This window comes from Ochotona curzoniae, unplaced genomic scaffold (assembly GCF_017591425.1).
Source record: "Ochotona curzoniae isolate NIBS_2020 unplaced genomic scaffold, NIBS_Ocur_1.0 contig_883, whole genome shotgun sequence".
Lineage (NCBI taxonomy): Eukaryota > Metazoa > Chordata > Mammalia > Lagomorpha > Ochotonidae > Ochotona > Ochotona curzoniae.
The window spans coordinates 62,510,555-62,534,144 of record NW_024466599.1 but is presented as its reverse complement, the minus strand read 5'-3'; the positions used below and the strand labels follow the sequence as shown (position 1 = coordinate 62,534,144).

Below are 23,590 nucleotides of genomic sequence, written 5' to 3'. Positions count from 1 at the left end.
GAGAGAGCTGGGATAGGAACTGGCACCTACATTGATCCCTACGGTTGCAAGATGAGGTTTTAGCTACTGGGCCACCTGCTGGGCCTGAGCCCATGTGTTAGGAAAAGCAGACTGTTACAGTAACTGCAGTTTAAAACTAAAAAGGTTATTTCTTGCTTATTCTTCTTGTCTCAGTCCTCCTCACCCAGGAATCCAGGCTGGCAAAGACTTTGTCTCTCTGCTTCCATGGAAGTCAAAGCTCAATTTTTGGGGGGTGTACCTGCTGCATTTTTCATTGGCCAAAGCAAGTCACATGGCCACATTCAAAGCAAGTCACATGGCCACATTCAACTTTAAAGGGACGTGGTTATATAATCTTACCATGCACTTAGAGGAAGAACTATAAATATTTACTATAGCAGTGACCACAGTTCACAGGAATGTGAGCCATAGGGTCAATTTCTCTGACTTTACATTTTAGAAGCAAATTGTAGCCTGGAGTCCCAATGGCTCCCAAGTCAGCAAAGGGCCCCTGGCAGGGGAGGGGAGTGGTGGCTGTGTCTGAAGGCACAAACAGCCTGCTCCTGTTCTGAGGTTGGGGAGTAGGTCCTTGAGAATTAAACATGAAACATTGGGAAATGCACACACACACAATCTCTAGGATGGCTTGGCAAAGCCAATATTTGTCCTAGAGTGCTGGTCTCCATAATTAATGCTTTGTGTCTTCTGTCCAAAAAGATAGTAGGTAAATAACTGTGTCAGCATAATACCAAGAACAAGGATATATTGTTCTTCTGGATGTTTTAGCTGATACTTTAATCCTAACTCCCCAAAACTCCCATGTCTCCTTGAGATATCAACCAATGTTGCAAATAGAAGCAGTCTAACCCCACAGTTTGGCACAAATTCTACCAATAGTGACATCATATTTTCCTCTGCCAGATTAAGAGAAGCAATTCTGAAATGTCCTCAGACTGACCAGTAAGTGTCCCTGGGGTCTTTCTGAGTGCTAGCCTTATAATTCTGCAGAAATATGAACACTAAGAGAGTTAGCCTCAGTGGATTCGAGGACTGCATAGCCCCATGTTGTGATCAGACATCCATTTCTAAATTGTTCCTCTGGGTTACCTGTGAAGCAGGGGCTTAAAGGATGCTGTTCACTGCCTATCACCTTCCTTCTTTTCCCTTAAACACCTGAGAGTGTTTGAGATCTAGCAAATGACAAAGGGATAGGAAACCACCTTTAGCTCTCAGGATGGGTCCTGATTAGTGTCAGCCACGTATTTCAGGCTTGGCACAATTAAGGGTTGAAGCAGTGTAATTCCTTGATTTCCTTGTTATGTGGCTACTGTATGTTTTCTAGAACGTTTAGCAGTGCCCCTGCTAGTTGCAGCCCACACTCCAGTTGTTTCTAGGCAGCTGGTTTAGGAAAAGTGTGTGATTAAGTGTGGGATTAAGGAGAAAGAATACTCTAGAAGGATTTCAGGAAATTTTTCTTTTTCTTTCTTTCTTTCTTCTTCTTTTTTTAAGCCTCATGATAAGGAGATCCAGGATGGGTTACCTTCCATTGTTTATGGCTAAACCCTGGACACTCTGCTATTCATCTTGCTGTTAGTTTGAAGATGAAACCAATTCAAGGAGTGAGGCAGAGCCAAGAGCTCAGAGAAGTAGGGCTAGAGCCCTGACGCACCTGGCCTGGACCCCAGCCCACTGCTACACAGCTTTTTATTTGCTACAACAAATATCCTTATTGTTGGAGGCAGGGTGTTCTGTTACTTGCATCTGAAACCATTCTAACTGAAGTCACTAATTGACTGGGGCACAGAGGGAGGCACCCTCAGTCTGCCTGAGCTGCCCCCAACAAGGGCCTCATTCCTTCCCGCTGGGCCAGGCATCTCTTCCAATGAAAAACAACACATTTCCCATCACTGAGGGGTCAGGGGGTTGGGATGGGCTTACTTGAGTTTTAGGCAAGCTTCTAATGGCAAAACTGAACTCTGGCTGCGTCTTCTAGAGGAGAAATGAGGCAGCCACAAGGGAAAGGAGCAGATGCTGCTGGGCCAGAGGAAATACAGAGATCAGAGAACCACAAAGGGATCAGCCTGGTGCTTAGGGATGGAGGAGACAGATTTAGATGGTAAGACTGACACAGATTCAGCTGATCTCCTAAGCACCCAGAGCCATGATTTTTATCCCTGATTGCCCATTGGAATAACTTGGGGAGCTTTAAAAAACCCTAAGATTCTAAAACTTGTGATTGTTTGAGAGGCAGGCAGAGAGAAGGAGTGCACCCATTGCCTGGTTCGCTCCTCAAATGCCTACAATGGTTGAGAATGAGTTTGGTCAAAGCTGGGACCGTGAGTGGGACCCAAATAACTGAGCTATCACTGCTGCCTCCCAGGAAGCTAGAGCCTGGAATTGGGACATCTGGGATGGGATATCAGTGTGTGTGTGTGTAGATAATACTTGCTCCTGGCAGAAGATTACACTACCAAGGCTGTTGTGGTACACTGAGCTAAGAGACTACCTACAACACTGGCATCCCATATTGGAGTGTTGGATCGAGTCCCCAATGCTCTGCTTCCAATCCTGCTCCTTGCTAATGTGCTTGGGAAGGCTGTGGTTGGGCTCGCGTCATCCATGTGGGAGATCCTGATAGAGCTCCAACCTCCTGGCTTCAGCCTGGACCAGTCGTGGGCCACTGTAACCACTGGAGGAGTGAACCAGAATATGGAAGATACCTCTTTCTCGCTTTCTTTCTCTCCCCTCCCCCTTCCTCATCTTCTTCCATCATTCTCCTTTCAGATAAGTAAATAAATGATACACAATGGAGTCTTTCCATACTTATCTCCCAGTCACTCATTTCCTCTAGTTATAGGACATTTTATAACTATGCACAGGTATACATTTATTTAATGTAAAATTCCTGTTTATATACCAAGGTAATTTTCCATGAATATTCTGTAGCCTGATTTTTTTTTCTCTTTTACTTTATCTTGCTGAGAGTTTCATATTAATACTTTGAGATCTTCTTTGTATTTTTTACATATGGTGACCAAATAGTTTCATGGTGTGGATGTGCCATAAACCACTCAGCTAGTCTCCCAACGATAGGAGTTAGGTTAGTCCCAGTTTACACAGACAGTGACCAGAACATGTGGGAATACCTGTATTAGCAAATAGAGTCAGGAGATCAAAGGAGAGTTATATTTGCAATTGATTGGTGAGTGTCTCCTGGTGGCATGTTCTGTCCTACAGTTGCTCTTCCATTATGGCAATGAAGAGAAAGCCAAATGAGAAGGGATGATGAACAAAAACTGGAAGGAGTAGGGCCCAGCATGGTGGCCTAGTGGCTTAAGTCCTTGCCTTGAATGCTCCAGGATTCCATATGGGTGCTGGTTCTAATCCCGGCGACCCTGCTTCCCTTCCAGCTCCCTTCTTGTGGCCTGGGAAAGCAGTTGAGGACGGCCCAAAGCTTTGGGACCCTGCACCCTTGTGGGAGACCTGGAAGAAGGTCCTGGCTCCTGGCTTCAGGTCGATGAAGCTCCAACCGTTGTGGTCACCTGGGGAGTGAACTATTGTATGGAAGATCTTCCTCTCTGTCTCTCTACCTCTCTCTCAAACAAACAAACAAAACAACAACAACAACAACAAAACCAAAAAACCAACACTTGGAAGAGTAGAGTGAATGGAAGGAAGTTCCTCCAAATTTCAGCTGCACAAGGTGCTCAGAAGTCCAGAACAGGTGGAATCTGAGCAGTGCTACACCTGCTTCCTGTCCCTAGGGAAATCTGTTCACCTCGAAGAGTGCTTCCTACTCATAGTTAGTGTGTTCTCACTATTAGATTTTTGCCAAATGATGGGCAAAAGAATGGTGTACTACTCTATTTTCAATATTCTGGATAATGTTATTCAAATTTTCATATATTACATAGCCATTCATTTATTTCCTGTGTTCTGTGTCCTTTACCTAATAATTACATTTCTTTCCCCTATAATTGGGAGTTCCTTATAGAGTATTTTTGTGTTGGCTGTCTTTTGACTTTGTTTCACAGAGATTGTTTTATGGCTCTTTTCTCTGATGACATTTAGGATTTCAGTCTTTCTTGTAAGTGGCTTCACATCTCTAATGTTTAAGAAGCAAATGAATTGCAGAAACTGAGTGGTGGAGGTCTTGTTTACTTTTTCATGTAGTTCTTAAAAATTCCTATTTTGAGGCGAATTATATTTAACGTTTACAGATCATCATAAGAGGAAGTGAAATCTTTGAAGTACTGTTAGGCCTTCCTACTTATTCTGAGTTCTTTGTACAGCTTAAGTTCCTAAGAATTTTGTCTTTTTGTTCACTGTTAATGTGGCAAAAAAAATGCCATTAAATGGTCTGTTGATTGCTTATCTGGCACAGGATGAGTTGAAGCTTTCCAGGGGATTCTAATATATTAGAGTACAATGGTCAGGAGTGGAGGGGTAATCTGGAAACTGCTGGTTATAATCAGGAATGAGTATGTTGTCATTGATATTATTTAAAATTGTCAGTGTTGGTGCTAATAATACTGATAAACCACACTGGCTAAAGGTTTTTATTACTGTTTATAAGTTCTCTGGAGCAAGGCACTCCTCATTGACTAGACCCAGGGTCAAGTACCCCTACCTCTTGGGGCTTCTTGTTCCAAAGAGCAGTCAAGGTTGAGAAACCATTGTCCTGGTGTCTTCCACTGCTCTCTGCCCTTCACATGCAGTCACTTGTCACGTGTTGCCAGGCTGCCTCTTACATTTCTCTCACTTATTTTTGCCTGATCCCTTCTTCTATGAGTCTAGTAGGCACAGCATCTTTTCTCAGGACTCGAGTCTCACTTCCCTTGGGTCTGTCTGCTCCATTCTTCCTGAGCCATAGCTGTGTCTTTAAGCACTGATAAGATTCTGTTGTCTCTCTTCCTTTCGGCTAAGCCCTGCACATCTGCCCAGCTTCCCTTTTGCCATTTCTTACTGGAATAGTCTTTCTTGATCAGGACACTGAATTTCCATTTGGCACAAACCAGTCTTTTCCCTGAGACTCTGGCACCTGATTAAAAAAAAAAAAATCACTGAATTCCTTTTGCACAGAGGACTTGAGATTACAGGTAATAATTTCAGGAAACTGGTATTCAGGATCTACTAGGCACCAGACTGTGAAGTAAAAGCTTTGTACATTCCATATCATGAATTCTGCTTTGCAGGTAAGGAAACTTGGAAAAAATACACAACATTCCCAGGCCAGCCTCAGCATTTCCTAGGTATATCCCTCTGGTGCTATGAAAGGGCTGAGAGTGGGGATAAGGTACATTGCCAGCACATTTGGAATGGCCTTGGTGGGGGATGGAAATATTTCATAGTGGTCTTTTCCTCACCTGATGTGGACCCACACTGGGTTGCAGCCTGTGTGTGGATGGTCCAGCATCCAGCTCCATGTCAATCCTTGAATAGTTTTCTGGTGTTTGCCTGCTGATGACTGTCACACTAATTAAACTTTTACTAATGATAGATGCCTTAATCTTCAAACTTTTATGTATTTTTAAAAAAATGTATTTCAGAAAGCCAGCTAGTTTTAAGGTATTTTGAATTTTGTAATGCAGCACATTCAGACACTGTTGATTATAGTGGATGTTTGTCAAACTTTGGGACTTCCCAACCCTCTTGAACACTTTTGAAGTTTTGGGTCTTCTCCATCTTACATTTCCTAATTCTCTACATCCTGTTTCTCAGGTTCCCATGCAGTTAGGACATGAAAATTTATCTAAACTCTTGGCAATCAGCTTCGAACTTTCAATTTATAAATAAGTTCCAAAAGGAGGAGGTGCTGTGCAGAATTCTTTCTGTAGAGGGTAAGAGGAACAGATAGTCAGCTGCCAGAGGTAATCATCCTGCCCTAGCTGTAGGCAGCTGCCTAGGTTGTCTCGTACCTAGGCAAGAGTTAAACTACTGGTAGAAAAGCAGTCAGTAGCTGGTGGGAATTCTGGACCTGGTTAATTTCAACTCTGTGTTAACTACCTGGTTAATGTCAACTCTGTGTTAACTGTACCAGTGTGCCAGCATAGTTGACACAAGCCTTGGCCTTGTGTGGTTAACCTTCCTGTGCCCTTTTGTGTATACACTGGGACCTGTAACAATACCCATTCCCACCACCTGTCACTTCCTAGAGTACAGAAGAGGTTACACATACTCAGAGCCTCTCATGGTTATTAGCCGATGCACATGAAGGAGGACAAGAGGGAAGTAAACAAGAGACATAAAATTAGTATCTGGTGAGAGGATCATAGCTGATCTGACCCACTAGCTTCGGTCCCATCTGCCTAGGGATATTGGATTTTTGCAGTACTGGCTTAATGGCTTTCTAAGTGTTTTTGGGCAGCAGGCATCCCCCTTTTTATCCCCTAACCTCAGCCAAAGCCATAAATTCTACCTGAGACTTAACATCTAAATATAGTCCAACTCCCTGGCCCACCCTCATCGTGGCTCAAGCCCTAATCTTGTAATTTCTGTTTCTTCCTGCCTCTTCTCTCTGATATTCTTTTTCCTTAGTTCATATGGAAATCTGTCACTGCCCTAAAAACAAACCTGGAGGTGGGCCTTGTGGCACTGCAAGTTAAACCACCACTTGGGATGCTTGCATCTCACATTGGGATGCTTGATGGAGTCTTGGCTGCACCATGCTTTTGGTCCACCTAATGTACCTGGGAAGGCAGTGGGTGATAGTCAAGGTGCTTGGATCCCTACCACCCAAGTGAGAGACCTTGGTGGAGTTCCTGACTCCCAACTTGAGCCTGATTCAGATCTGGCTGTTGTGGCTGTATGGCAAGTAAACCAGCTGATGGAACCAGGCGCCCTGATAAGTGATGCAGAGGTCCCAGGTGCTGTTGAGACATAAACTGCGAGGCCAAATGCCTGTCGTGGGTTATGTTTTAAACAAGTCACTTGGGCTCCTGAAAGAAAAAAGAGATTATAGGGTTGAGGTCTAGGTGGATAAGAATGGAAGCAGGTGCACAAGGCAGCATGACATTGGTGCTGAGATGCTGGTGGCTTAGATAGTAAGTATCCAAGGACACAGAAAGAAGTGATCAGATGCATGCTCTATTGCAGGTTAATGCCCCTGCTTGCTGAGGCACTGACTGGCTTGGAGGGTGGTGTCATAAAAATCTAATATGACTTAGGGTGGATGATGTTGTCATGGGCTGGGATAACCAGGAAAGGAAATTTTGGGGAGAAAGTTGAATGGACTTTGGACATGTTCCATGTCAGGTACCAGAGGTGATGACATGGTAGCTGGAGTAGTCTGGAGCTCTGGGAGAGCCCTTGTAGATTTTCTTTTATGAGTCATCAGTGTGTAGATGATATAACAGTCATGGGGCTTGGGAGGGATGGCGCAGAGAGGCAGTGTAACTAGATCAGGCAGTTCGGGGATACTCCAGTGTTTAACAAACAGGAGCCAAGCAGCCTGAGGAGCAGGGTTATCCAGGAACCAGCACAGCTGATCGTGTTAGGCTCTAAGTGAGCATGGAAGGTATATCCAGATGGAGGTGATTAACTGTTCCCAGCATCAGTGAGAGGCACAAACAGCCAGTGGACATTTATTCCTTGTGTGACAACAGTAAGTCAGTTACACATTGCAGACCATCAGAAAGAATGATATATCTTCTGTAGGATAGGCAGCCCATCAGTCTTCTAATGCCAGCTTCCTCCTCCTCTCCCCACCCCCGCCTCCTGCCCTGCAACCAGGGCTTATTATTCTCCACCCCACCACCAACCTCACATCTGCTGAAATCGATGTTTCATTCATGCTGGTTTCCATCTCTTTACACTCCCATATCTATATCCACATGGGGTCTCCAAAAGCTTAAGAGGTAGGTGGACTTTGGTAACGTCTGAGCAGCAGTTACAACTGCTCATTTGGCATCAGCAACGGTGAACAGGTCGAGCTACAATAGGCAAGAATTTGGATGCTTCAGATGTGTGGCTGGGCTGTAGGAGGCCCTCACATGATCCTAGGAATCCAGACGATGTCCCTCTCTCCGGAGACACAGGGTGTGTGCTTGTCCAGAGGCCTGTCTTTCCAGTCGCCTCACATCTCGGGTCCCGATCACGCGCCCCCCACCCAGAGGCGCGCCTGACGCGGCGGTGGCTCATGCGCCTTTCCGTCCAAGCCTTCTGCCACGGAACACACGTCCCATCTTTGCAGCCCAGCCCAGCCCCGCCTCGCGCCCCGGGCGCACCTCCCCAGCCCGCCAGCTCGGGTGTCTGAGCGGCCGCGCCCGCGGGCCGTGCGCCCTGATTGGCTGTGCCGATGCGGCGGGCGGCCCACGGGCGCACACACCCTCTCTGTGCAGCCAATGGACGTGCGCGCGTCACTGACCGGGCGGCCCGCGAGCGGCAGCCCCTTCAATAAGCCACATTGTTGCACGAAACTCCAGCGCAAGAGTCCCGGGCTGCCGCCTTCATCGCCGAGTCACACAGCTAGGAAGATCTACCGACGGGAGCATCGCGCACATTTGTCTAAGAGGTCCGATCACCCCAGTGAAGCTGGGCTGCGGTTCTTTCCAAGTTGAGTTTAGTGCCCCTGTGGCTTAGGTTAGTGCTTTGACGTAGGGCAGCCGGACACGTTGCCTGGAGTGTAATACTTAGTCGCTTTTACCAGTTGTGACTCCAAAGAATTCCTGTTCCTAGAGCCCCGAGTTCCCACCTAACCAGGCGCGCTTTCGCCGTTAGCCTTCTTCGTGGATTCCCTGCTCCCCGTCGGGCCCGCCGAGTCTAGGCACAAAGCGGTCGTACCACCCCCAAGCGCTCGCGCTTCGGTTTCCCAAAGTCGGCACCGTCTGGTCGCGCGGTAGGATGATTGCCTCGCATCTGCTCGCCTACTTCTTCACGGAGCTCAACCATGATCAAGTACAGAAGGTAAGTCAGCGGAGCGGGGGCGGCCGGCTCGCTTCTGACAGAGTTGCGCGGTCTCGGGGACCTCCTTCTTGGCCCTGCCGGGACCCGCTTACTCTCCATTCCCGACTAACTTAGATGGAAAAGTCTGAGCAGCCGGCAAAACTCTCGGGCTGGAGGAACCAGGTCCGGCAGGCTAGTGCGCACAAGCCGGGAGCGGGGGGCTCGCGCGCCGCCCGACTGGGTTCCTCGCTGCCATCCTGTGCACATTCGCGTGGCTGCCCCTACCCCCTTTCTTGTTTCGGGAGCGGCGAGTCGCCCGGCACGTAGTCAGGGACTGCGGCGCCCACGTGGTAAGGACCCCCCTTCTCGCAGGCGAGTTCCGGCGAGAGCACGTGGGGGAAGCATCGTGGCTGGGGGAGGAGGCTCCGTGGCCGCGTGGAGCCAGCGCCGGCATCCAGACGGAATGCGAGCGGGAGGCGCGCGGCGGCCCCCGCCCAAGCAGCGCCGCGGCCCCGCGGAGGTGGACTTCGGGGAACCGAGCCGGGGAGGCGCTGAGAAGCGAGCGGAGGAACTCCGCCCGCCGCGCCCCCTCCCCGGAACTGAGGCGCCCGGAACTGAGGCTCGGCCAGGGGCTCGCGTCGCCCGCCCCCAACTCGGCCTCGTGTCCCCGGGGCCCGCCTCCGCGTGGGGGCGGGATTTGGATGTTACTTTCTGCGTTTGCTTTTAAAAGTTACTCAGAAGAGTACCAACCCCCGCCCTTTCCCGGATTCCCTAAGATTCTTGTCCTCCTGAAAGAGGGATTTCTGCGCTCTGGGCCACGGCCGGTCGGCGCTGCCAACGGCTCGTGGAGCCGGGGCCTCCCCGCGCCGCCCAATTTACATAAGAAAGAGCCTAGGGGCCCTGCCGGGAGCCTTTCACCCCGCGTCCCGGTGCGGTGGGGGCGAGCTCGGTGGCCCGGGGTGCGCTCCCTCCCGGGGGAATGAGGCTCTACAGTGGCTGGGATTAAGGGATTGTCCCCTGGCTTGAGGTTTGACTGAGATTGGAAGGAGAGGATGAACTGGCTGGTGGAACGGCGAGTGTTGTGGAGTTGTGAGGCAGTGGAGCGAGCATTGCTCAATGACACACTTGAAATCTCGGAATCAGAAATCAGTAATGTCTTCTGACAGTTTCGTTCTGCTGGTCTTCCCATTCTGATGCAACTGGAACCTTGGCCAGACGAAGAGCCGAGGGTAACTGGGTTGATTGAGTTGTATCCCGTCTGGAAACGGCTGTTACCCTCGGAACCCTGGATGTGGCTGCGCCTTTACAACTCGGCGTGCCTGGAAACGTGGCTGTGAGCTGGCAGTCTTTCTGCCCCGCCTCCACAGAAACGAATTAACTCTTGCGGGGAGATTGTCATCTCTTGGTCAAGTCCTCATGCTCGAAGTGGTGGAAGATCACTCATTCCCCCCCTCCCCCCGTCCCCGGAGGAGGAGCGGGGTTGTGTGTATCTGGCTCCAGGACGTTTGGGTTCTTTCATAAACTTCCGTAAGCCAGAGGAAGATGCTGGGTGTCCGTGAATGAGCCCAGGTGTCTGGGAGTGGGTCCCAATCCTTGACTTGAGATTTATTAACAGCAAGAGTATCTATTGCTTTTTAAAGACGCAGGTGGTGGCAGCCTCTTCCACTTCGTGGAGTTGTAATGATTAAGCACTATGTTGGCGTTTGATCGCACAGTTTGCAGTTAGAATGTCCCACTGGAGGAGGCAGTTCCTCTAAGTTACCACTAGGGGTAGAGGGGAATCAGGGCTTTAACTCCACCAGGGCTCCCATTCTGGGGTTTAGGCTCCCAGCTCAGGTGCCCGAAGCTGTTGGATTGTGGTTGCATTAAGATAGGAAGTGAGAAGGCAGAGTATGTTAGAAACATCCTTTAAGAGTTGCTGTTAGAAGGAGGAATGAGAGGAGGGTGAAGCTTAACTTTGTCTTTTGAAAAGGCCTTGATTTGATGCTTCTGAAATCTCCTTGGGATGACATCATCTTTGTGTTATGTCATCTGAGTGCATGGAGTGCTTGGGGTCACGCACACAGAACTAGTCCCGTTGGGATCCATGGTATTAGGATGAGAGTCAGGGATGTTGGCTGTCTTTATTTTTGCCAATTCACACAATTCAAGAGCAAACACAGGGGCGTCCTGACTAGCTGAGGCTGTTCTAAGCTCTTGACATAAGTTAACTCATTAACATTTACAGCAGCCCTGTGAGATAAGTGTGAGTATTGTCAGCATCTGTTTTACTGGTGAGGAACTGAGGCATGGAGTGACCTGCTCAATGTCACCAGCTTTATTACAGGAGCTGTGAGCCAAAGTCACAGGCGTGGCCAAAGTCACAGGCGTGGCTCCAGGCATTTGCCTGTCTCCCAGGAGTGCTAGCGGGGCTCCTGGCTGTGTCTGTGTCCTCACCCTGGATAGCACACCCTCCCAGCATGTCTGGGAGTGGAACTGCTTTTCCCAGTGGTCTGGTCAGTGGCACCAGCACCCTTGGCTATTCCAGCTGGGAGCCCCTGGTTCATTTTCACCGACTTTCTGATCACTAGATGGTTACTCCCAAGTGCCTCTCTGTTTCTTAAGGCAGAAATGGCTCATTTCAGAAGTCACCTACATCTGCATTGGCTCCTGAATGCTGCTTGACCCTACTCTGCATCTCAGCTTCATTGTCCTCACATCATTTCATTCCCCCAAAACCTGAATTGCCATTCCTCTACTCCATGCTTACTTCCATTGGGACCTTTTGCTCAGGCCCTTTTTGCAGCCCCAAATGTTCTGCCTACCTTTTCTGCATTTGACCTTTTCCAGCTAAATGCTGCCTGCCCTCCTCAATATCTCTCTTCCTCCTTCCCTGCTCCCTTCTCTGGGCCCACCTTATTGTAATTGAACCTCCCATGGCATTTGTTTTTTTCTTGCATATGTAAGAGTTGATGGTTTGTATTCTGGGCTCCTTTCTCGGGGCAAGGAGAATCCTGGCTGGGCACTTCAGCCACTGCAGTTTCTGCCCACTGGTGATAATGCTCAGTGAGTGCAGGGATGCAGGAAGCAGAGGAAGGTTGGATGGGTGGACCTTGGGAGAGAAACTTGGTTCTCAGGGCTGCTTCTTCAGTGGAAACATGGCTTGCGGTTGATGCTAAAGCAGGTGATAGTGGTGGAATGGGGGAGAGGAGTTCCTGTTCCTGTAGTAACCAAGACTTTCAGTCCTCTGTGGATGGAGTTTTTGTTTGTTTGTTTGTTTGTTTTTTAACTAATTGGGGTTTTTGTCTCTTTTTAAGAGAGGCTTAGGGTTTTTTTTTTTTTGGCAGGGCAGAATTAGAGATGATCTGTCCACTGGTTTCACTTCTCAAATGGGGCAAGGGGCAGGGCTAGACCATTAGCCAGGGACTCCATTTGGGTTTCCTACATGGGTACAAGAGCCCAGATACCTGAGCTGTCCTCCAGTGCTTCTCCAGGTGCATTGCTAGGAACAGCCAGAACTGGAACCAGTGCTCATATGGTATGCTGACATCACAGATGGAATCTTTAACCCTCTGTGCCACAATGTTGGCCCCAAGATTTTTGTCTCTTAAATGTTAGAACCATGGTTAACCATGTATATACCAGTGTATACCTTTTTCTTTAGCCAATGATCAAATTATTTTTCACTCTGTAAGAGCTCCCAACTTTTGGTCCACTCCTCAGATACTGTAACAGCAGACATAAATTCAATCCAGGCCGTTAGTACCCATCACTGTTCTCTCCCAGAATTTACCCTGGTGAGAAGCCAGAGTAAGAACTAGAGTCAACTGATGTCAGGAATCCAATCCCGGGAACCCAGTGTGAGACATGTGTGTCTCTCCCCTGCCTGTCACCCCCCACTTTAATAAAGATCTATTTATTGGAAAGGCAGAGTTATATATAGAGAGGGAAAGACGGAGAGGACTGGGCCAGACAAAAGCCATGAGCCTGGACCTTCATCTAGGTCTCCATTAAGGGTGCTCGTGCCATCCTCCACTGCTCTCTGAGGCATATTATCAGGGAGCTGGAAAGGAGGTAGAACAGCTGGGACTTGAACCTTAACTCACAATATGACAACATTGCTGGCAGCAGCTTTTTCTGCTGAGCTATAATACCAGGCCCTGGACATGGATGTCTTAAATGATGTCTTAAGCAGTAGACTAAATGCTTGCCTCTCCCAATTGGTTGACATATAGAGACTGGTGATATTACCACTCTGGTCCTGGGATATATGTAGCTCACTTAAAGCTCCTGGCAGGAATGGCCTTAATTCCGCTTGAGTGGGGAATACCTTGGAACTGAAAAGCTTCTTCAGAGCTTCAAGAATCAAAATAGACAAGACTTGTTTCTTGAGACCCTACTGTGAATACAAGGCATTCTGGGGGCATTTCAGTTGCCTGGAGAAGTAAGATTCCAACAGAAGATCATTTATGGCCGCCAAGCCAAAGAGGGCATGTTAGTGTGAGTGGATGGGGTGTTAGAGACCTCCAGGGAACACTGAAGCATTTTGAATACCTATTTGCCATTAATCTCCAGATAAGAGGTTAAATGATGAGAGTAAACCAGTGATGAAACTTTAATAGGTTATTTTTGAGCAGGTTAATTAGATTGATATTGATGGGTTAACTGGCATTGGTAGATATGATTTATCTCATTTGGTCCACATTTTTTAATCAACCTTGTCCCTTCACCTATTCTCAGACAACTTTGTGGTAAGACTGTTCTGTCGCTTTTACTAACTATGCTTTTGTTTATGTTATTTGTTAGAAGCACTTTTTTCTATATCCTTGCATGAATTAAAATTCCCTCTGAGGTCACATAGCCAAAGCCAACATCACTTTTCAAAGCGAATTTTTCCAGCACCCTGTAGAGTTTGGGGGCAGCCAGGGGCCTCTGGAAATCAGGGCATCACAACCACAAAGTCAAAATGTGGCGGCTGGAGTCAGATCTGATGTGCTAAGGAACTCGGGAGCCCCAGAAACTCAGAACTCAGGAGTTTCTTTTGTTTGGATACTTCCAGTAGAAGAGCAGCTCTTGATAAGAGGTTCCTCATTATCACAGTTGAGTTTCGAATCAGCAAGTTCAGTTTGTTTTTCAACATTGTGTGTTGTCTCTGTCTTTCAGGGTAGTGGGGGTGGGGTATCCAATCCAATCCCAGCGTTTACTGAATGGGACCCAGCACAGCAGTGACCTTGCTGCTGGTTTCTGTCTTGATACTGTTGGCACTCTGGGTCAAATTTTATTTCTTGGAATTGTCTATCCCAGCCTGTGATAAAGAACAAGAATTTGTTCCTGCTCCAAACACTGGGCAAAGCCCATTTGTGTATGTGTGTGTTTCACTGTTCTTTTAGAGCATCATTTTTAAGTTGGATTTTGGCAGTCTGGTGACATTGTTGGTTGTCACAGATTAGTGACAGATGGGTGAGTATGTGTTACTGATATCTGGTTAAGTAAAGACTAAGGAAGACGCTGAATGTCCCCCATTGTGCTGGATAGCTCTCCTATCTCCTCTGGTCCTAAACATCTGTAGTGTCAGGATTTAGAAGAACATAGATCATCCCCACCACTCTTTTGAAGGGCATCAATCATGATCATGCAGCTACGTCCTGGGACAGTCATATGGGGAAAGAGGTGAATTTAAGGATAGGTCTCCAGTCTACAACAGCCAGCAGATACCCACAGTCCCTCACTGAAGGCTGGTTTCCAGTTACTGTCTCTCAACAAAAAAAAAAAAAAAAAAAAAAGAAGAAGAAGAAGAAGAAGAAGAAGAAGAAAAATATATAGGGACAGTGGCTGGCACCCTAGCAAGCCACCAGGAGAGCGAGCTGCTGAGTTGTCTTGGGAGAATCTCACCCTGGTTGTGCTGGGGTTTCCATGGAGGTTGAGCTTGGCTAGGCTTCCAGACAAGGCCGGCAAGTGAGCTGGAGGGGAGCTGCCACGGCTGTGGAGCGGGGGCCAGGGGCCAGGGGCCACTGAGCTGCATAGTCAGGCTCTCTGGGGCCTGCCACGCACGGAGTGGTGTGAACTTGGGCCAGTTATTAAACTTCTCTGGGCCTTAGTGTCTTCCTCTTGTAAAATGGAGATTGTTTGGATAACACTTTAATAGGGCAGTTGTAAGGATTAAAGAGAAGCAGAGTTAACACACTGGGAGCCCTTAGAACTGTGCCCAGCCTGCATGTTAGTACACAGAAAGAACGAGGCCCTTGGAAGCCCACTGCCCTGTCTATCTGGAGCTCAGAGAGGCCCTGCTTTGATCTAGTCGATTCCTAAGGGCTTCTTGGATCACGTGTGGGTCACATCTATTTGTGACCTCTGTCTGAGGTCAGATTATATCGAAAGATAGAGGGGCAAAAAAGTAGAAATTTCCTGAAGCCGGAGAAGAAGGAAGTGTCCCTACTTCCCCTTTCCTCTTCTCTAGAACCTTCTCTTTCCTGAGGCCCAGGGGGTGGGGCATCCTTAAGCTCTTTCTCTGACTTTCCTTCTAATCTGTCCCTGGAATATCTCGCCTGTGAGGACACTTTAGCATCCTCATTGTGACACCCCAGGAGACACAGCTGTATTGAACTCCTTCTCACCAGAGAACTTACCCCTCTCCCTCAACCACCTCCCTAGAAGGCAGCTGCTTCCCGCTGGACATTTTTTTTTTTCTGACGAACAGTTTTCCAGTAACTACTGGCCCTACCCTGGCTTCCCACAGAGCCAGGCAGAGGCAGGCTTGGTTCCCCTTGACTCTTGGGATTTTGCTGAGGCGAACTGGCATTCCTTGGGCTCACTGGGTGGAGGTTCCTAGCCGTCTTGGGTCTCGGTTGGGAGTTCTTTGCTCATGCAGGCTCCAGGTGCCAAATGTGTTCTTCCTGCTGATGCAGGCGTGCCCAAGAGGATTCTGGGTGTGGAACCTGCACTCTTTATCCTTCCCCTTGAGCAGCTTTTGTCAGATTCAAGTCAGGGGTCTTGGCCCTGGTCCTGTATCCCCTTGAACACTGTCCTTGATTTTAGTGGTCAGTCAATGGCTTTTGTTCTTGCCTCTGGCTCTCTAAGCCTCTCCTTCACATGCCATTCCTACTCAAACTTTATCTCAGAGTTAGCCAGGAGAGGGAGTCAGGATTCTGAGAAGCAGGCGGTGGAAGCCCTCGGGGCCCTTCTACTGAGCCTCCTGCAGCAGGGCGTCAGCACCCCAGCCCTAGATGGCCAGCATCCCTATCCTGGAAGGTCAGGAGGTGGTTCTTGTTCTGGAAAGATCTTCTCAACTTCTTACTCTTGGATTCTACAAGATTAGAGGCAGGAACAAAGCAGGTGTGCCATCTGATGACTTTAATTAGGGCTAACTGAGGGTATCAGAAGCAGCTACTTTTCCTTCTTTCCCGTTTGAGGGGCTTCCTCCTGCTGCTTCCTGCTTCCTCCTCCAAATTTCCTATTTAATACCACCACCTCCTGACACTGTGAAGCCGTCCAACTGTGTCCCTTCATTTCCTTCTCCCCTTTGCCTGTGGGCAGTCTTACAGATAACAAATCAGATAACAAATCAAGGTCCTTGGGAGAAGTGACCTCTGTCCACACCCTCTGCACAAGGTAATTGAGGGCAATCTCCAGAGGTGATCCTCCAGGGCAGGCTCTGTGAATCACTGTTATTCAGTTGAAGCCTGAAGACACAGAAGAAGACAGTATCTTGTGCAGAATCCCACTCAGAGACAGGTTGGCCCCTGAGACCACACCTGCTGATGGCCAATCATGTTTCAATTTCACGAGGTAATAAATCAGGTATCAGCTGGGAAAAGACCTGTGGTATCACATGATCCCAACCTTCCATTTCACAGTTAAGGAAACCAGTTGCTGTGTATCTAAAGGACCAGCCCCAGCTCACATAGGATAAGCCCTAAATCTGGAACCCAGTTTTCTGTTAAGCAGCATCTGCACAGCATGAACTGTTATCACTTAGGTGTGGGTTCCCCAAGAGCATGCACAGGCAGAACTTGCCTAGTGGCCTGTATCTGGGGGTCCAACTGGGCTACTTTTGAGTGTGAAAAAGGCATTGGCCATACTTAGGCCACTACCACAGGTGTAAACTGTACTTTGAGTATCATGGTGGGTGTCATTTTGACTTGGGCAGGGCAGACTGGGAAAGTCTAGGACAGGATAAGGGAGCAGAGGGACAGACTCAGACATTTGATCCAGAAGTGGACGGTTATTGCAGCAGACAGGAATGGGTCATGCAGATGCCACTATGAGGTAATGTAGGGTTTTTGACCCCGAATATGGCAGCAACCCCAATTCTTGTCTCGCAGGAAAGAATTTTCGTGCGGACACAGTTTAGGATTTATTAGAAAAGTTGAGAAGAGAAACTCCTGTCCTAGTGACGGGAGGGCGCTCTGAGATAGAAAGGACCCTTACCCCCTGCCATAGTGGCAGGAGGAAAAGTAAAAAAAGACCCGTGCATGAGGGGTGTTGGGGCCTTTTTAAAGCTTTATTTCAGAAGGGGATTTTCTAAGGACAAAGGAATTTCCTGGTCCCCAGGTATCTGGTTTTGGGGGCAAAAGACCAGGGAGGTGCCAGACAGGACATTCCAGGCCTTAGGCATATGTGCATTACTTCCTCCTGCCCTCCTTTCAATGATAAGGAGATCAGCCTGAGGCCCTCCCACACAATGGCCTGGGGTAATGGCCGGTACTCCAGGTGGGGAATTGATATGCTGATAGCACCCTTGATAGACATGGTGGGGAAATTCTCTTTTATATAAAAAATGACTTGGGGACCCAGAATACTGCCTACTATCCAGTCTAACTCCTCTCACAGTAAGAGACCCAAATACAGACTCTGGTCTTTGGCATGGGGCTGTCTAGGAGTAGACAGCGTTTAACCTCAAGAGAACCTAGCACACTAAGCCTAGTATGGGTAACCAGGTAGGGTGGGTGGGGAGGGTCCCCCTTAGTGAGGGCACAGGCCTGGAGAGAAGGTCAGGCCCAGCCCACCTGCCAGTCTGCAGTTGACTGGTCTTCCTTACCGAGTCAGTCTTATGTCTGGCATTACGATAGCCCCTTAGGAATTTCGTGACAACTATCTCTTGAGCTCTTACTGTCTGTATAATGATATTGTTTTTAACTTTCTCAGGACAAATGTTCTGTGCAATTATATTGGGGAATGTGATATAAATGATAATAAATTTGTATTTTATTGCCATGGAATAAACTGCCTCCTGTCTGCCCTGACTCCTAGGTTTCTCCGCCTCCCCACCCCAGACAAAGCTCCTTGCTGGCTAGACTAGTGTCTGCTTTTAAATCCCAGTATTCTCAGTGCTCAGCTTTGTACAATAATAAACTTGGTGCTCAATCAGTCACTTTTGGTAAGTGAACTGTGTTGGAGCCATTTATACCTGGGACATTATTACTACTTGGTACTGCTGGCACTGCTGCCTCACACATGGAACAGAATGTCTGAGGACAGGAAGACCCAGGGCCCAGTCCCTGACAGGTGCTGCTGCCTGAGGAGGTCTGGCTGTAACTTGATGCAGCCGGGAGAGAGAACTGGAAGAACAGGAAACCCTGTGACTCACAACAGTGCAACAGGATCCTGGAGGAGTGGCCTCCTGCCTCCCTGGTCAGCGCCACCTGCCCTCTGGCGCCCCAGGCTTCTGTCTGAGTCCACCGTGTGTCAGCTGGAATCTTCCTGTGGTGCCACAGCAGGTCCCCCCCGCCCCAGGTGGGTCTGTTTGGGAACCCAAACTGACCCAAACAGACCCTCAGCTCTCATCAGCTGAGGTTCAGAGCAAATGGGCCTGGAAGGCTCCATGTTCCGCTGAGTGTCTTCTCTCCCAGACACATCTTTTATTTTATTTATCAGAAACATCTGGCCTTGAGCTTGGCAACTTTACAGGATAAACTTGCTGCTCTTTGCATGGCCTCTGCCCTGCCGGGAGGAGTCTGTGAAAGCATTATTATTATTATGAATGAGGTCACTGATATAGCAGGTGTGCAACTTTCCTGGGATAGGCACACCTGTAACTTTAGATCAGTGCACTCGGCTGGCCACAGGATGTCCGGGTCCGGCCCAGGGTTAGACCTGTGACTTGAAGAAGCTTCTCCAAGCCTTGGTTTCCTCGACAAAGATTTACAGTAAGAACTGGCAAAAGAATCATGCAAAAATATGAAATTGGTTCTTGCAAGCATGTGCCAGCCTATAGCCAGTGGAAGGCTTTGTGTGGCTGAATTTAACTTGTGGGTTTCCTGTCTGGCTTTTCCTCATCTGACCTGTTTCATTCCATTTGGCACCTTGACATTATGTAGTAGACACACAAGAGCCAAGTTCTTGCCATCTGCCTTTTATTCTTCCTTTTTTTTTTTTTTTTTTTTTTTTAAATTATTTGAAAGCCAGAGAGAGGGAAGCAGAAAGAAAGGAAGAAAGGTAAGATTGGTTCCAAGTGCCTACAAGAGCTAGAGCTGGGCCAGGTTGAAGCAGGGAACCAGAACTCGACCTGAGTCTTCCACTTTGGTGGCAGGGACCCAAATCCTTGAGCTATTACGTACCTCTTACCAGCGAGGAAACTGGAATCAGGACACAAGGCAGAGCTCGAACTTGAGCACTCCTAAGATGTGGGTCCCCCAAGCGGAGTGTTAACCACTCAGCCAAATACCCTTCTGTCTACATTATTGTATATTAACAACTAATACTGAACACCAGGGATAAGCACCCTCTAGGTCCAGTGACAGATTATTACCAGTACCAGCTCCATTTTTCCAGTACTGGCACCACCTACCACTGTCCCTAAGTGCAGTCACTGTCTTGACCTCCTACAGAATAGATGCTCTGTGTGCTTGGCGTAGCGGGCACATGCAGTGTGTTACCCTCAGGGTCTGATGTTGGTGTCCTCTGCATGGTGTTACTGCATGTGCTATGGTAGGTGGTGTATTATGATTGTTGTGTTGTATTTTCTGCCCCACCTGGGTTGATCTGGCTGATGAAACTAGCTGCAGGGACCTTCAGTTCCAAAACGCTCAGTCTTTCTATTTTTTTCTCCCTTCCTTTTAAAAGGTTTATTTTTATTTGAGAGGAATATTTATAAGAGAGAAAGAGAGACAGAAAGAGAAATTTCCCACCCATTGGTTTATTCCTGCAATAGGTGCAGTGGCTGGAACTGAGCTCAACTGAAGTCAGTAGCTTCTTCTGGGTCTCTCATGTGAATATAGGTTCCTAAGAACTGGAAGCATCTTCCTCTGCCTTCCCAGGCTATAGACAGGGAGCTGGATCAGAAGTGGAGCACCCGGGACTCAAATCAGCTCCTGTATGGGATGCAGGCACTGCAAATGGAGGATTAGCCTGATAAGCCACTGTACTGGCCCCTCCTAAATTTCTTTGGAGGAGGACCGCTTGGAGCTTTGATGTAGTATGTAGATTATCAGATTGTATCATCAGACAAGAAAACTTAAGAATGTGGCCGGTAGGTAGGTTGATCTGCTTTGTATCCAGAAGCTAACAGGTAGAACTTGAACTAGTGTTCCTTCAGAACCACTTGGAGAGAGGGCTGTGGATCTTAAAATCAGAGATGGTCAGGACCAGCACAATGACTGAGCAGGTTAATCACTTTCACCCAATCTGATCCAGCTCCCTGCTTATGGCCCAGGATAGTGAAGGGTGGCTCAAGTCCTTGGCCCCCTGCCACTCAAATGGGAGACCTGGACGAAGCTCTTGGTTCCTGGCTTCAGATTAGCTCGGCTCCAGCTATTATGGCCACTTGGGGAGTGAAGCAGTGGATGAAAGATTGAGTGTACATCCTGCTCTCTGTAAAGCCTTTCAAATAAAAAAAATATGAAATATCCGAAGATCAGAAGGCAATCAACTCTGGTTCATGTGTCCTTGCATCCTTAGCTGGGATCCGTCTAAGCTTGTTGAGTCACTTTTTTAGCCTTTGTGAACACTTGAGCTCATCCTTCTATTGGGAAGGTGTGTCATAGAAATGACTGAGCATTTAGTCATTCATGTATTATTTAATTTTCTGCCTGCTTACTAAAAGGAGTTGTTGATTTAGTTCACCTTTAAGTAAAAAGATTTCTAGAATAAGAGTCAGCAGTTGGGCGGGGATGATTACCAGAAAACTTAGACTAGAAGTTGTTAATTGGCATTAAAGGTAGAACACTGAGCTTCCTGGTGGCCAAGGCATAAAGGACAGCTGTCCTTGAGTCAGTGTTGCCATCTCGTTGGCTGCAGGAGGAAATAATATGTCTGACCAGCTGAACTTTCTCCTGGCATAAACCTAAAGGAAATTGAGTGGTTTTGGCAGTTTTACACAGGGAGCTGGCCTTTATGGTAATACTTGTGATCACATTGCTATGAAGCATTGCACTAGGGAGCCTGAATGGCGTAGGAGCTAGTAGCTTTCTGTGTCTGAAATGAATGCTCCTCAGCATCTTGGACTTGGCCCTACCTTCTGAATGTCTCCTGAGCTCTGGGTTTCATAGGCCACTTTCACCCAATCAAGGGCTACCTCACATTGTACTTGACTTATCTGCTGAGACCCATCTTTTATTTGAAAGGTGGAATTACCAGATGGCTACCACTGCCAGAGCTGAGCCTATCTAAGGAGGAACTGGGAGAGGGAGGGTACCAATGGAAGTGCAGGCACCCAATAACTTGGGCCGACCTCTACTGCTTTCCAAGGCCATAAATGGGGAGCTGGATGGGAAGTGGTTTAGCGGGCACTGCAACCGGTACCAGATATCCTGCCAGAGGCAAAGAATTGGCTTACTGCACCATACGCTGGCTCAAAACATGTTTTTTGTTAGAATATGTTTTTTTACATTGTAGTGTTTTTGTGGATAATTGAGGTTCAGTACATACTATAAAGTGGGAAATACTGAAGCTGTAGCAGTGACCAGGAAGCCAAGGGTTAAATGTTAGGGTCCTAATTAGGTATTTAGACATTGGAATCTGGGGGTTCCTCTGTAACTTCCCTTTTAAAGCCCCTTAAGGTACTCAAGGTGAAGTTTGTAGTACTTTAAATAACAAAACCAACAAAGTTGGGATATTGCTATATTTCAGGCATAAATCAATTGATCAAGGCACCGAGACCAGAGGTGGTAGTCTCAGGATCCAGGTGTTGGTCACCAGCCATTCAGATGGACATCTGGCCTGTGAGGGTTCCCTCTGGAGCAGTAGGGCTGTCGCACATGTGGGTGTCCTGGACGGCAGTCTCTACTGGGCCTCGGTTTCCCCGAGATTTCTTTCTGGCTCCCATTTCCAGACCTTCCCTTCCTGGAAAGATGTGTCACTCACCCTGCCCACTATTCCTTCCAAGAGGTTCCTCTATGAGGAAGATCTTTTCTTTCCTCTGGGCTGTGCAACATGGCTGTGACAAAATGTCCCTCGCTCTTAGTACTGCTATGAAGGAAAATATTCCTCAAGAGTATGGCCTTGCCCCTCCACCACCAGCCCCTAGACGCTAGAGGAAGGATATCGGGCTGGTGGCTTTTGGGGCAAAAATGCAGCTGACCAGGATTACCCAATGAGGAAGTTCTAATCTCCTTGACATTGCCTAATAGATATCAGCTAAAATGTGTTGTTTTGCCCACACACCCTTACTCAGGGGTAGGCGGGCAGCCCTCCAGCTGTGCTCTGGCCTGCCTCACTGCTGGAATGTCCCTTCTTGCCTCCTGTCTCCCAGACAGGATAGAGGTGAAAGAGAAGCAACCCCACATGGTTAACTCCCTAAGTGTGACAGAAGACGATTGAGAAGTAGCTTTGATCTTCTGAGGGCCCACTTGGTAGAGAGAAGTCTAGAAAGAAAAGGTAGTAGAAAGAGGATTGCCTAGAGCTTTATGCTTGCTTCCTAAATTACTGTGTAGAATTGTTCATCCTCTAAATGTTGCACACATTACCTACAGTTTCTACCTGTGGTGAGAATTTGCATGCCGATTGTTCTGATGCCCTACTTCATCACCACCAGTTACTAAAAACCTGAATCGTTCTGCTTTGTTTTTTATACTTTTTAGTTTGTTTTTACTCGTTGACTCTATAAATGCACACAACAGCTGTAGCTGGGCCAGACTAAAGCCGGGAGTCCAGAATTCAGTCTGAGTTTTGCACATAGGCAGCAGGGACCCAAGTACTTGAGCTATCACCTGCTGCCTCCTAAGGCATGCACTTTAGGAAGCTGGAATTGGAGATAGAGGCTGGACTGTTAGCCAAGGACCCTGTTGGAAACAGGTATCTTAAGTAGTGTTCTAACTCGGCATCAGTATTTACTCTGGTGACCCTGCTTTGATGATTTGAAACAACTTCAAACAGGTGTTTCTTTCATTTTTATTATTAAAGTTTTATTTTATTTATTTGAAAGACAGTTACAGCAAGAGAGATCGATCTTCCAACTACTGGTTCACTCCCCAAATGGACACAACAGCTGGGGCCTGGCCAGGCCAAAATCAAGAACCAGGAGATTCATCTGGGTCTGTCACATGGGTGCAGGACCTCAAGGACCTGGGCCATGTTTATTTGTTTTTATTGGAAAGTTAGATTTACAGAGAGAGGGAGAGACAGAGAGAAAGATTTTCCATCTGCTGGTTCACTCCATAAGTGGCTGTAGTGGCTGGAGTTGAGCTGATCAGAGCCAGAAGCTTCCTCCAGGTTTCCCACATGGGTGCAGGATCCTAAGACTTTGTGCTGTCCTCCATTGCTTCTCAGACCACAGGCAGGAAGCTGGAAGGGA

At 47.8% G+C, this 23,590-nt stretch overlaps 1 protein-coding gene across 1 annotated transcript in view; it reads left to right on the top strand.

Annotated features, from left to right (window-relative positions):
• Positions 1-8,295: 8,295 nt before the first annotated feature.
• The window catches only part of HK2 (hexokinase 2), a 53,542-nt gene continuing 38,247 nt past the window's right edge, over positions 8,296-23,590 (top strand). Inside the window, exon 1 of the mRNA XM_040993639.1 lies at positions 8,296-8,904. Within this exon, the coding sequence (XP_040849573.1) occupies positions 8,842-8,904 (63 nt within the window). The 5' untranslated portion in view covers positions 8,296-8,841. The remainder of the gene's footprint in view (positions 8,905-23,590) is intronic.